The sequence below is a fragment of the Xenia sp. Carnegie-2017 genome, unplaced genomic scaffold, assembly GCF_021976095.1.
Source record: "Xenia sp. Carnegie-2017 unplaced genomic scaffold, XeniaSp_v1 HiC_scaffold_6, whole genome shotgun sequence".
NCBI classification, from domain to species: domain Eukaryota; kingdom Metazoa; phylum Cnidaria; class Anthozoa; order Malacalcyonacea; family Xeniidae; genus Xenia; species Xenia sp. Carnegie-2017.
The window spans coordinates 8,785,010-8,798,738 of record NW_025813526.1 but is presented as its reverse complement, the minus strand read 5'-3'; the positions used below and the strand labels follow the sequence as shown (position 1 = coordinate 8,798,738).

The window sequence follows — 13,729 nt, the reverse complement described above, 5'->3', positions numbered from 1 at the left end:
TCCATTCAAAATGGATGTATTTAAAATTTGTTTATTTGTTTTTTAAGAGTTCTTATAACAATTTACACATGAGGGATACATAAGTACTTTTAAAGTTGGAAAATTTTTTAGGTGCATCGCAGCGCTTAAACCAGTAAATACGGCAATTGAAGCTTAATTTGTTTGTTTACCTGTTTTCTAAGGCATGCATTGCATTAAATGTGGGAATAAATTTGTCAGTTATGTAAGGTTTGCCTGGTAAGGATTGTGAGTTTGGTGTGAAACATGAAACAGTGTTGGCCTGTGGTTCATTAACTCTTACCTTATTTCATGGAATACAAGCCATACAATCAGAGCTCATAGCAGACACTATTATAAGACTGAAATTTTCCTTAACTTCTAGTTTGCTGGTACATGGGCACAAATGACCCTAATATGCAATAGCTAACTTATATCTACAGGCTTCTTCCATTTAAAATATTGCTGAAAATTTTGTTATGTTCATTGAATTTTACTTTATTTTTTTTGCAATGTCTGATGGCATAGTATTATATTTTATTTTCAAGATGAAATATGCTATTGATTTGTGTTGCATGGTCTATTTATATTGTTTATTTATATTACAAGAATCTACATAATAAGCAAGATTATTCTAGTTTGTTTCATTTAAAAACACCGGTTGAATATTTACATTAACAATGTTTGAATTATATTTGTATGTGATATTATGTACCATATGTATACCTATTGTATTTATAACATAACATAATAAATGACATAAACATATAAGTCCACATACATGATTGACTTCACAATGCCATTAGGTGTATGATATAAATAAAAAGTTTTATTTCTTCAGGCATCAAATATAAGAAATGTAAGAGCACTCAAAAGTTAAATAGTAAATTAATTGACATTTGAAGATTTAAAACTTAACAGACATACAGATACATTAAACAACATATATTACATATACATACAAATTATACAATATAATACTTATAAGTTTGAAAAATATAGTGATTTCAATTTTGTCCATACTTTTCAATATAATAAATTTATACAAATATGTTTACTGTAACATACAAAACTGTAAATGAAAAATGTCATGTATAGTATCTATGAAAAGTTTCAAGTATTCTTACAGCATCAAATTTATTAGTAAGTGAAAGAGTAGTAATAAATTATGTAGAAAAGATTTGAGGTTTGAAGAAGAGAAAACTTAGCAGTTATAATAAATATTTACAATAAAGACAATACGTATATTACATGCCAACATATATGAATATGCTCGAAATGCCATGTATAGCATGTATGAGAAGTTTTCATTATTATTCAGGGATCAAATAAAATTGAAAGGAATGGAAAAATTTGTATAAAAATTGATGTCTGAGGGAATTTAAAACTATACAGACATACACATGCATACAACAGAACATAATTATACACAATATATATCACATTTGAACATATTTCAATACATATGAATAAATTAAAATGTCATGTATGGTATTAATTATAATGTTTTATTATTCATCAGGCATCAAATGTAACAACTGAAAAATAATAAACATTATACTTAGCAATATTTGATGTCTCACGAGCATGAAAACTTTGCGGACATAGAAGTACATAAGACATAAAATATTGTTTATACATGCATGTCTATAGATACTGTATATTATATGGATGTCAATACATAATTTTCATTTCAGTTATGTATGCAAAGTTACAAGTATGCAATTGCATAAATTTTGTTTTCCTTAATATATTAGTTAATAACATAACTAAAATGGACCTTGGTATGTATAAGCAAAGAGTAAGTACAGCTGTGTTGGTTCTTAAAAATATAATTAGTAAGTTTTACATCCCATACATTGTAACGAGAACTTGTATTACCTCTCTAAATGATTGACTAATCATTTTCCAATTTAATGAAACTGGCAATACCATACCAAAATCCAAACATTAAGATAAAGTTTTGCATTCACAGTGGAAAGTAGTGCTAAGAATGTTAAAATTCGTGTAAACAAGAAGGTTTAAAGAAATATATCTCTTTCCATGTAAATGAATTTCTTGCTTAGCTGTCTTACTCTCTGATTACAACATTTTACGAAGGAATGCAAAGCAGCTATGTTTAAACAAAGAAATCATGCTACCGGGATGAAATAAATGTTGTTCAATGCGTTGCGGAAAACCAGAAGAGTTCCATTCACAAAAACGAAATGAAATCACCAGTTTACCTTGTCTCTTTTTATAAATGAAAGCAAATTCTTTTTCATGCATAACTCATGACCTTACTGTGATTATAGATACCTTGTGACCTTTCCTATTCCAGATAACAAAAGTCCTCTTAAAATACCTAGCTATTTCATCCTAGCTAAGCTGTGATAGCAAAACAAGAAGTTCAACCACTAGTCTACTTCAGTTAAATGATATAGCTTCTCCTTTCTTGTTGCTGGGAAGACGGATGGCTAGAATTAAGAGAAACCTCACCAACTTAACAAGAAATTTGAGCACTTTATAAGATATATCCCAAGATATCTCTCTATAAATTGGGTTTCTTGCAGTTGATTTCGCTGCAAGTCAGCGCTTGAAAAATTTGAGCCACAGGCGTGATTTTTCGTGAAAATGTCAGCAGCTCTAAAGCGGGTATAAAGCAGCAGTTGTGAAACTGCTCTCTTTTTCTGCTCACTGGTATTTCCGCTTTAGTTTTGAGTTACATAATATGTTGAGTGTACGATTACAAATTGGATAAAAGTGCCTTGTGTCTATGGCAACAAGAGGAGATAAGTTTGTTACGTTTGTTAAGAGATGATAGTTGTGGTTGGTAGGTGATAAAGACTTTTTCTTTCAGCATGGATTGCATCTTTTGTTGGCGCTGTTTTACGGTTTGCTGTGTGTAATGATGTTTCATGAGGTATCGTGAGCGATGTTGTTGTCATTTAGTGTCCATATAGGCCGTATTCTGTATCAAGAAAATGTGCTAAAAAATGATTTCTAAATGCTGAAATTCATGACTACATAAAAATCACAGAAAACTACTTATTTTTAATGGCTGAATATGATTTAAGTTGTTTGCATTTCTTGAAGTTGCAATCTTTGGAGTTTCAGTACTCCAAAGTTTCATAGTATTCGTCTTTACCTGTCGCCATCTTGTTTTATTTGTGAAACTGATGACAATATAGCAAAAATTGCGGGTGCACTGTTACATGATAGCAACTACTATCATGTAATATCATTTATAAACTACTATTATATTATATTATATTACTAAGCATTCCATATTTTTATATTTTAACTTTAAAATCCATTTTGCAATGTCATTACTAATTAGGACATAATCTAGAAGCTTGCTTGCATGCACTAGAAGCTTGCTTACATGCGTAAACATATTTTGAAACCGCAAACCCATTTATTGTTATTGTGGTTAACTATTTAGTGCTGTAACATACTGTATTGCGTATGGGATGTAGGTCACAAAACCACAATACTTCCCATTAGATATTATATATATATGAGTAGTTTAAACCACTGAGTGCAACCTACGAGAACAACCTACGAGCACAAGCTACGAGGAGATAAACTTAGGAGGCATAGACTACCGAAGTAGTTTGACAAGCTACAATCCACCAGACAACTATCTTGGCATTTATGCCATAACTATCTTTTGGCTTTTGTGCCTTTAATGTATTTGGAAAACTGTTGTGACTTATTGTTGGACTCACGAAAGCTCAAGAATAAAGACTCACGGTTGTACTCAGACAGAGGAGATAAGTTTTATTCATACTTATTGATATTATAATCAAGACACTTATCCACTTTAATATTTGCGCGTTGGTTAATAAATTGTTTGAGAAATATAACTGGCTCACACTATCTTTGTTATGTGGAGAAATAAAACCAAAATTAATAGTTATTCTTTCGGGACCACGTACGTAACATGCACAATGATCAAAACAACAAAAAGGCGAGCTTGCGGGGATGTGTAATCCATTTTAAAGGTGAAAATGGGCCATTGACTGATTTTACCGAGACATCTTTGAAAAAAGTTTTACATTGTCACAAGCTTTGGTTACTATACAATGGTGAGCAAAAAGACATCGCTGAAAAGAAGAAAAATTTGATAAAAAAAATTCAGTATGTATTATTATGATTATTCTAAATTAATGTGAAAATCTGTTTAGGAAAAAGTCGAAATCGGAAATACAAAACGAAAGTCTTATTGATAAATTAATTCCTGATGATCATAGCAGTGGTGAGTGGAGTAAAGCAAATCGACCAGTATTTAAGCATCTAAGAAAAATTAGAAATTGTATTTTACACAGTAAGTGTGACAAGTTAAAAAGTGAAATTAATAATTGTTGTATGCTGTGGAATTAATAAATTATGAATCAAGAGTGTCTAATCACGAATCCTTTCACATAAGTGGTAAGGGGTTATTTATGGTTAAATGGTTCTAGTATGACTTAATCTTAAGTCCTAAACTTCTAAGTTAAGGTTAGATTTGTTTTGCTTTAAACCTGAGGGGTATGTGGGCTCTTATAGATGTAAAAATTAACATAAATTTTTAAAATGTTATTCGAACTGTAACAAAGGACAAAATTTTCTGTTTAATGCACAGAATGCAACATAATTTTAACATGCCCAGATTGTTTTTAAAAACATCTGTTTAATTTATTGTTTATAAATAAGAACAGTATTAAGATCACTCCTTGTCAAATATTTCTTCGTAATACATGTAATAAAAGTGGTCTAAGATTTTTTTTTTTGAAAAAAATATAGTTGTTTTTCATGATTTTAAAAAATTCATTGTGCTCATTGTAGAAAATATTTAAAAAAGCAACATAAATGCCACATCGAAACTGTAGACTTTGATAAATATAAGCATGTATCAACAATATTTTTCTTTGATTTTGAAACCAAAATGATGAAAGAAATTTGATGATACCATTCATTGTGTTATTCAGAGAATATGAAGAAAATGTGACAAAATTACTTTGACAAAAATTTTAAGTATTTTTACCGGATATGGATTGTAGTAGTGACTTATCAATTGATCCCATTGATTGTTGTGGTTATCGTCCATTTGTTTTTGGTTTTAATAATGATGACGTAAAATCACGATAAGTTAAGATTATAATTGAACAAATAAATTCTGATTGAATTTCACATAGTAGAGCTAGATTTGACACAATAATTTTATCAATATTCTTTTTTGACAATAAATTATAATTCCTAAAACAATTATGAAAAGAAATAACGTTCATCTTTAAAAATAAGAGACATTAATATACAAATTATTGATAGTTATTTATTTTTGTCAATGAAATTTGAAACTTAATGTAGTAATGATTTTAATACAACAAGACTTGGGTGTGTAAAATTTACCAGTTTAATCCAAAACATCAAAACTATTTTAACTTTTTACTATACATTATGCATAACAATTGTTGGTTTAACACTAACAAGATTTAGACATAATTACTTACAAAATGATAAAATTGCACAAATCCCATCATTTGGATACAGGGGTAGTACCATGCAAAGTTTAATAGCATATTTTGGTTAAGCAAATGTAAATCAGGATTAGATGAAATGGAATACACTATACAATAAAAATTATCCTTTAGAGAAGAAAGAAAAATTTTAGGTGGATTTGTTGCTGGGTATTGTAAAGAAAACAATAATGTATATCAATAAATGACGTCTGCTAAATGATGTTTTTGTAATGGTTGTAAAAAATGGGTTAATAATGATGATTATATTATATTGAAAAAAGAAAAAAATATTTGTTAAGAATGCAAACAAAGCAATTTTCAAAACAATTCATTGAAAATAATTATAATGTAGACGAAATGTGGGAATGTGAATATTTGAAAGATAAAAATATTTGTGAAATAAGAAATAGGAAAGAGGAATTTTTTAATGTGTTACTGTTACATCCACGTGATGCAATATATGGTGGTAGAACATCACCTTTATGTTTATATTATGAAGTGAAGGAAAATATAACGCTTAAGTATATTGAATTTATGTCATTATATCCCTATGTTTAAAAAATATGAATATCCTCTAAATCAGACTGAAACATGTATAGAGAAAGAATATTTAAATGTAGATGTTACTAGTATATTTGGATGAATTAAATGCTGTATATTACCCCCTACTACACTTTTATTTCCCATTTTAAACTTACGCATTAATAATAAATTCATATTGTAAAGAAAACATTACTGTGTATCAATTTAACGAATTTTTTTTCAGGGTTGTAATAAATGTTTTGATAATGATTATTATAATACACTAAATAAAGTAAAAATGTATTTGTTAACAATGCAAACAAAACAATTTTTAATAATATTTATAAAGTGGTTGAAATGTGGGAATGTGAATATTTAAAAGACAAAAATGTTGATGAAATAAAAAGTAGATAAGAGAAATTTTTTAATGTGTTACCGTTACATCCACGTAATGCATTATATGGTGGTAGAACATCGCTCTCATATTTGCATTATAAAGTGAAGGAAATGTATTAAGCTAACATCATTATGTACATATGTTCAAAAAAATATGAATATCCTTTTAATCAATCTGAAATAGATTTAAAGGAAAAATGTTTAATATTGATGTTGCTAGTAATTTTGGGTTAATTAAGTGCTGTAATAAAGTAAATGGTTTGAATGGTTACAAACATATAAGTGCTGTAAATTACTCCGCAGTACACTTTTATATCTCCTTTTTTTACCCTTATGCATTAATAATAAATTAATATTTACATTGTCTTAAAATTGGGCTATGGAAAAAAATAAAAATTGCAATCGTAATGATGAAAAAAAAGCACTGAGGGGAACATGGACTAATTTTCAGATAAATAAAGCTATTGAAATTGGTTATCGAATAAGTAAATATATGAAAATTATCATTAAGAAAATAAAGTTAAAATTTTTGGTCAATTTGTAACTACCTATATGAAAATGAAAAAGGAAAATAGTGGTACTACTGCAGAATGTTATAATGAGGATAAAACTTTTAATGAAGATAAACTAAACGATTTTATTTTATATTTTTACAAACACAAAGAAATTCAATTAGATAAAAAGAATATTAGGAAAATATATGTATTCGTTTAATTGTGAAAATGATTTTAATTTCAATATGGGGAAAATTTGCATTTGGGATAAGGCCCATTAACAATTGTGGCATCTTACTGAAGGACAAGATGCATGGAATGACAAAAGCTTTTCGGAAGATACAAGCAGTGTGGATAAGTCTGGAAGGATCGTTTCCAACAAGTGTTGGCATTGTAAGTGTTGCAACAACACTGAAGTGTTACATGTTTGTGAATGCAGATCGTCCAGGTTGGTAAAGTCCTGAGAAGGACTGTTTTTGTTGTTGTTGACTGATATTTTACTTCATACTTACCATACTCATTTCCTGTCCGCACAATACAATGACGTAAGAAACAGATAACAAATACAGCTAACATTACGTTTACTCCTTATTTGACTCTGAAGATGACTACCGCTAAGGTTGTCGAAACGTCAGTCGACAACAACAAAAAACAGTCCTTCTCAGGACTTTACCAACCTGGACGATCTACATTTACAAACATGTAACGATACTCTCAGGCTCAAACCATTTACTTTACATTGAAGTGTAATGCATAAAAAATGATAAAGACCCTAAGCGAAGATATCTAACAATGGAACTAATACGGCGATTACTGATCTGAACAATCTTTAGTTTTACACGTGAACTTAAGATTTCACATTGTGAATGTAATCTATTCTTTTTCAAAGAAGACTATGTGCTTGTAAATTATAATTTACGTTCACTAAAACAATTTTAAAAAGGTGGTGAAAATGATCTTGCTGCACTTCTGCTGAGCTGTGTTTTACTTACGAGGTAAATCTGTGGCACAAAAGCATAGAGAAACCATCATTATAATCATCATGGTGTCTATTGTGTTACGTGCGTGGTCCCGAAAGAATAACTATTAATTTTGGTTCTATTTCCACACGCAAAAAGATAGTGTGAACCAGTTAAATTTCTCAAACAATTATTAATCAACGCATAAATATTAAAGTAGATAAGTGTCTTAATAATAATATCAAAAAGTATGAGTAAATCTTATCTCCTCTGTCTGAGTACAACCGCAAGTATATATTCTTTAGCAATCGTGAGTCTAACAATGACTCAATAGTTATCCAAATAGATTAAAGGCACAGAAGCCAAAAGATATTTATGGCAAAGAAGCCAAAAATATTTATAGCAGAGAAACCAAAAGATAGTTATGGCAGAGAAGCCAAAATATATTTATGGCACAGAAGCAAAGTAAGTTGTCTAGTAGATTGTATCTTGTCAACTTAACTTCGGTAGGCTATGCCTCCTAAGTTTGTCTCCTCGTAGGTTGTCCTCATAGGTCGTACCCAGTTGTCTAAAGTACTCATATATAGATAATATCTAAAGGGAAGTATTTTGGTTTTGTGACCTACATCCCATACGCAATACGGTATGTTACAGCAAGATATAGTTAACCACAATAACAACAAATGCGGTTGCGGTTCTAAAATATGTTTACGCATGTAAGCAAGCTTCTAGCGCATGCAAGCAAGCTTCTAGATAATGTCTTCATTAGTAATGACATCGCAAAATGGATTTTAAAGTTAAAATATAAAAATATGAAAATATAATATGATATCATAGTAGTTTATAAATGATATTACATGATAGTAATTGCAATCTAGTAGCAATTGAAAAATACCCTTGTTTCCCGAGTGCAGGATTGCAAAGAATTGTATAAAAAAAAACTGAAAGAGCTTATAAAATGCAGAGGCCAGAGTAATACGCTGTTTTCTCCAGAGGAAAGGTATCCAACTCTCATGGCCATCTACGATAAGAAAGTGCTGAAAGAGTTTAAGCCCATCCGGTTAATTTTTGCAAATGCGGATATCCGTGCAGTCTCTGGGTCTCTCAATCGACCACTAATCCAGAAAGACCATATTTTTGATGCGATGCAATTCTCAACCATGAAAAGTGCAATCTCTTCCACTGGGCAACATTACAATGTATAGTGAAGTTATAATGAAAAAAAGAAATGTGAAAAAAGTGGAAAACAGTCAAAAAGAAAAAGAGTGCAAAACTTTCACTGTTATTAAGGCGAGAAAAGAACAAACCATTCCAGGATGACGAGTAAACTCTGAACTAGTAATAATAATAATAATAACAATAATAATAATAATAATAGCATTGCATTTATGCATTGTCGCTTTACTTACCTTCAAAATTTTGCTTACAATAAACGTTTTGTAGAGGACTGCTATATGTGTGTGTGCTTATAATATACAAGACCCGTGAACATTACTTGTTATGATTGTGACATTGCATGCCTAATTATATTTATATGCTGTAATGACGTAGTTAATTCCTTATTTAATATGCATGTGTAATGAATATAAGAACCTGTGTTTATCTAAGCCCGGCATTAAATACAAGACTTATTACATGGTGGTAGCGATTAGGAAAAGTTTGTTCTTATCGAATGGCAGAAGGATTTTCTAGGCCAACATGACTCTCGTTTGAAGGCAACGTTGCTGAGAATTGACGTCGCTTCAAACAGAACTATGAAATATACATTGTTGCTGCAGGACATAGTCGGAAATCAAAGAAAGAAAAGTCATGCATCCTCTTAAATCTAGCTGGCGAAGATGCGGTTGAAAGATATAATTCTTTTACCTACAACGAAGAGGAAGACAAAGACGATCCGGAAATTCTAGTGAAGAAATTTGAAGAAATTTGTATGCCGCTTAAGAATTTAACATTCGAAAGACATTTATTTCATACAAGGAAGCAAAGTCCGTCAGAGTAAATTAGTTCCTTTGTTACAGATTTGAAAAACATTGCTTGAAAGTGCGAGTTTGGTGACCTCGAGAGCGAACTTATTAAAGATCGTATTGTGTGTGGGATTAACAGTGATGCAGTAAGAAAGATTCTCCTTCGCAAAACAAGTTTAACTTTAGACAAGGCTCTAAACATATGCAGTGCAAACGAATTGTCGGAACAACAAGTAAAAGATCTTACTAATTATCAAGATATCGATGAACTGAAGGCTAGGAAGAATTCGAAAACCTCAAGAGGAAGTTACACAAACGAAAGTCCAACAAAAGAAGATAAACATCGAGGACAAAGATTCGTATTAAAGAACAATTGCAGAAACTGTGGAGGAAAACATCTTCCAAAGCAGTGCCCAGCTTTTGAAAAAATTTGCCACAAATGTCATAAGAAAAACCCCTTTGCTCGGGTGTGTCTAACGTCTACACAAAAGTCACAAAGAACAGTTCATGAAGTTAGTGATGAAGAATTGTTTATTGGTGCTGTTAATGCAATCACACCTACGCAACAACGCACAAGCTCGAAAGTCGACTATCGAATGAATATTGAAGCTGTAGAAAAATCAAAGACGAGTGGTATTCTGAACTCAAGTTTGGCAGACATTTGGTGAACGTGAAGGTGGATACAGGCGCAAAATATAATGTGCTTTCTAAAAAATTGTTCGACAAAGTCACAGAAGCTGAGCAACAAGTTACCAAAACAAATACAAAGCTAATGTCGTATAGTGGAGATTCAGTTCAAACCTTGGGACAAGCAGTGATGACGTGTTGTTACAAAGACAAACGATACAATCTTCTTTTCTATATAGCGACACACGATGTAAAGCCTATTCTTGGTTTACCTGATTGCGAGCGTTTGGGTATGGTGAAAAGAATTAAAGATGTCAAACCTATTTTAACTAGCGACGATATTCTCAAAGAATATGCAGATCTCTTCGATGGCAAACTAGGATGTTTACCCATTAAACATCATATCAGTGTCAATCCAAATGTAAAACCTACAATTCATCCTCCTTGACGCGTTCCAGTAGCTATGAGAACGAAAATTAAAGAAGAGTTAGAATGAATGCAACAGATGGGTGTCATCGATCCTGTAGAAAAACCTACGGAATGGGTTTCGTCAATGGTAACAGTGGAAAAACCAAACAAGTTACGAATATGTATTGATCCTAGACATCTTAATGAAGCCATTCAGCGAGAACATTACCCTCTCTTAACAATAGAAGAAGTCGTATCAAGACTACCTGAAGCTAAAATTTTCTCCGTATTCGATGCAGTCTCTGGATTTTGGCAGATACCTCTAGATGAAGATTCCAGTTATCTTACAACATTCAATACGCCTTTTAGCAGATACAAATTCAATCGTCTCCCATTTGGTATATCCTCAGCACCTGAAGTGTTCCAAATAGCTATGCACCAGCTGTTTGACAGAATAGACGGTTGTGAAATTATAATGGATGATATCTTAGTATGGGGAACAACAGAGAAAGAGCATGATGAAAGAATTATCAATGTGCTAAATAGAGCTCGTGAAATCAATCTCAAATTAAAGAAAGAAAAAACAAAAGTTAAAGTAACAAATGTAGATTACATGGGACACAAAATAACGTCAGATGGTCTTCAATCCGATCCTGAAAAGATTAAAGAAATATTAAACATGCCAATTCCTAAGGATAAGAAAGATCTTCAAAGATTTCTTGGAATTGTTCAATATTTGGCCAAGTTTATTCCTTATCTTTCAGAAATGGCAAGTCCCCTCAGAGATATGTTAAAGAAGGAAAATGATTGGTGCTGATTAGATCAACATCAAATAGTGTATGACAGAATCAAGAAATCCTGTGGAGAGCATCCTGTATTGCAATTCTACGATGTATGAAAAGATGTGACATTGTCCGTAGATGCAAGTATGTCAGAATTAGGAGCAGTTTGTCTTCAAAATGGCAAACCAGTTGCTTATGCATCGAGAGCTTTAACTGAATGCCAAAAGAAATATGCACAAATTGAAAAAGAATTACTTGCAATTGTATTTGGATGTGAAAAATTCCATGATTACATCTATGGCAGAGATGTCAATGTTGAAACAGATCATAAGCCCTTAGAGCAGATTTTCAAGAAGCCCCTTCATCAATCTCCATTGAGACTCCAGAAAATGTTGCTGAAACTTCAAAAGTACAGTTTGAAAGTCTTGTTTAAGAAAGGAGCAGAACTTTATCTCGCGGATCAATTAAGTCGAGCGTATATCCAAGAAGAATCAGATGATCACTTAGAAGATTTTGAGATAAATGTTGTCTTGCCAGTAAGTGAAGAGAAAATGAACCAATTAAAGGAAGAGACAAAGAAAGATAAAGCCATGAAAAAGCTACGACAGTACCTAGAAAACGGATCGCCAGATCTACGCAGTAAAGTTGATTTGGATGTTTTAAATTACTGGGACTTTAAAGAGACTCTTTCAGTACAAGATGACCTACTGTTTAAAGGAGATCGAGTAATAATTCCTGAGTCATTAAGAACTGATATGTTGAAAGCTATACATCAAGGACATTTTGGATCTGAATCATGCAAACGTAGGGCTCAAGAGTGTTTATATTGGCCAAAGTTGAGCTTAGAAATAGAAGCAGAAGTTAGAAAGTGTGAAATCTGCAATGCCCATAAGAGTCATCAACAAAAGGAGCCTCTACAATCACATACTGTACCACATCGACCGTGGAGTAAAGTTGGAGCAGACCTGTTTGAATTGAATGGTAGAAGCTATCTTCTTATGGTAGATTACTACAGTGGATTCTTTGAAATTAATTACTTGTTAAATACAACATCAAAAACAGTTATCACAAAGATGAAATCTCAAATTGCGAGATATGGAATTTTCGAAGATCTTATAACAGATAATGGTCCACAATTCAGGAGTAAAGAATTTCGTGCATTCTCGTTACAGTATGGATTTAAACATACAACAAGTTCACCAGGATATCCAAAAAGTAACGGCATGTCAGAACGTGCTGTGCAGACAGCAAAAGCAATCGTAAAGAAAGCAAAATATGATAACACCGATCCTTATTTAGGACTCCTTAATTATAGAAATACATCTAGAGATGAAATTGTTGGCACTCCAGCTCAACGACTAATGGGACGAAGAACTAGGACATTACTACCAATATCAGAGAAGTTTCTTGAATTTCAACCATTAAACCCTGTGAAGGTTAAAGAAAAATTGGAAATGTATCACAAGAAACAAAAAGAGTTTTATGATCGCAATGCAAAAACACTTCCACCATTAAAAGAAGGAGATAAGGTACGTATAAAAACAGAAAAAGGCTTCCAAAAGAAAGGAATCGTGGAAAAATCGTTACTTGAGCCAAGATCGTATTTGGTTACGTCTGATGGTACCTACTATAGAAGGAATAGAAATCATCTATTAAAGATTAATGAAGAATCGAGAAGTCAAGATACAGATAAGTCTTATACTGAGAACAATAGATCTTATAAAAATCGTAATGAAAGTACTAACAACAGTAATATAAGAACTCGGTATGGACGTCTAATTAAAAAACCTAATAGATATTCTTATTAGAAAAAAAAATAAGTTAAACAAAAAATTTTTTATAGTGTGACATTATTTAAAAAAACCGAAGAAAAAGAGATGTGACATTGCATGCCTAATTATATTTATATGCTGTAATGACGTAGTTAATTCCTTATTTAATATGCATGTGTAATGTATATAAGAACCTGTGTTTATCTAAGCCCGGCATTAAATACAAGACTTATTACAATGATTAATCCTATCACCCTGTTGGTTTCCACTAGCTGTTTCTTTTCAGTCACTTGATCATGAGTGAAAAGAAAAACTTGAACGTTTG

At 31.5% G+C, this 13,729-nt stretch overlaps 1 protein-coding gene across 1 annotated transcript; it reads left to right on the top strand.

Annotated features, from left to right (window-relative positions):
• Nucleotides 1-11,778: 11,778 nt before the first annotated feature.
• On the top strand, nucleotides 11,779-13,440 carry LOC124457072 (uncharacterized protein K02A2.6-like). The gene has a single exon (XM_047007363.1). The coding sequence runs from the start codon at nucleotides 11,779-11,781 to the stop codon at nucleotides 13,438-13,440; it is 1,662 nt and encodes a 553-aa protein (XP_046863319.1).
• The last annotated feature ends 289 nt before the right edge of the window (nucleotides 13,441-13,729 follow it).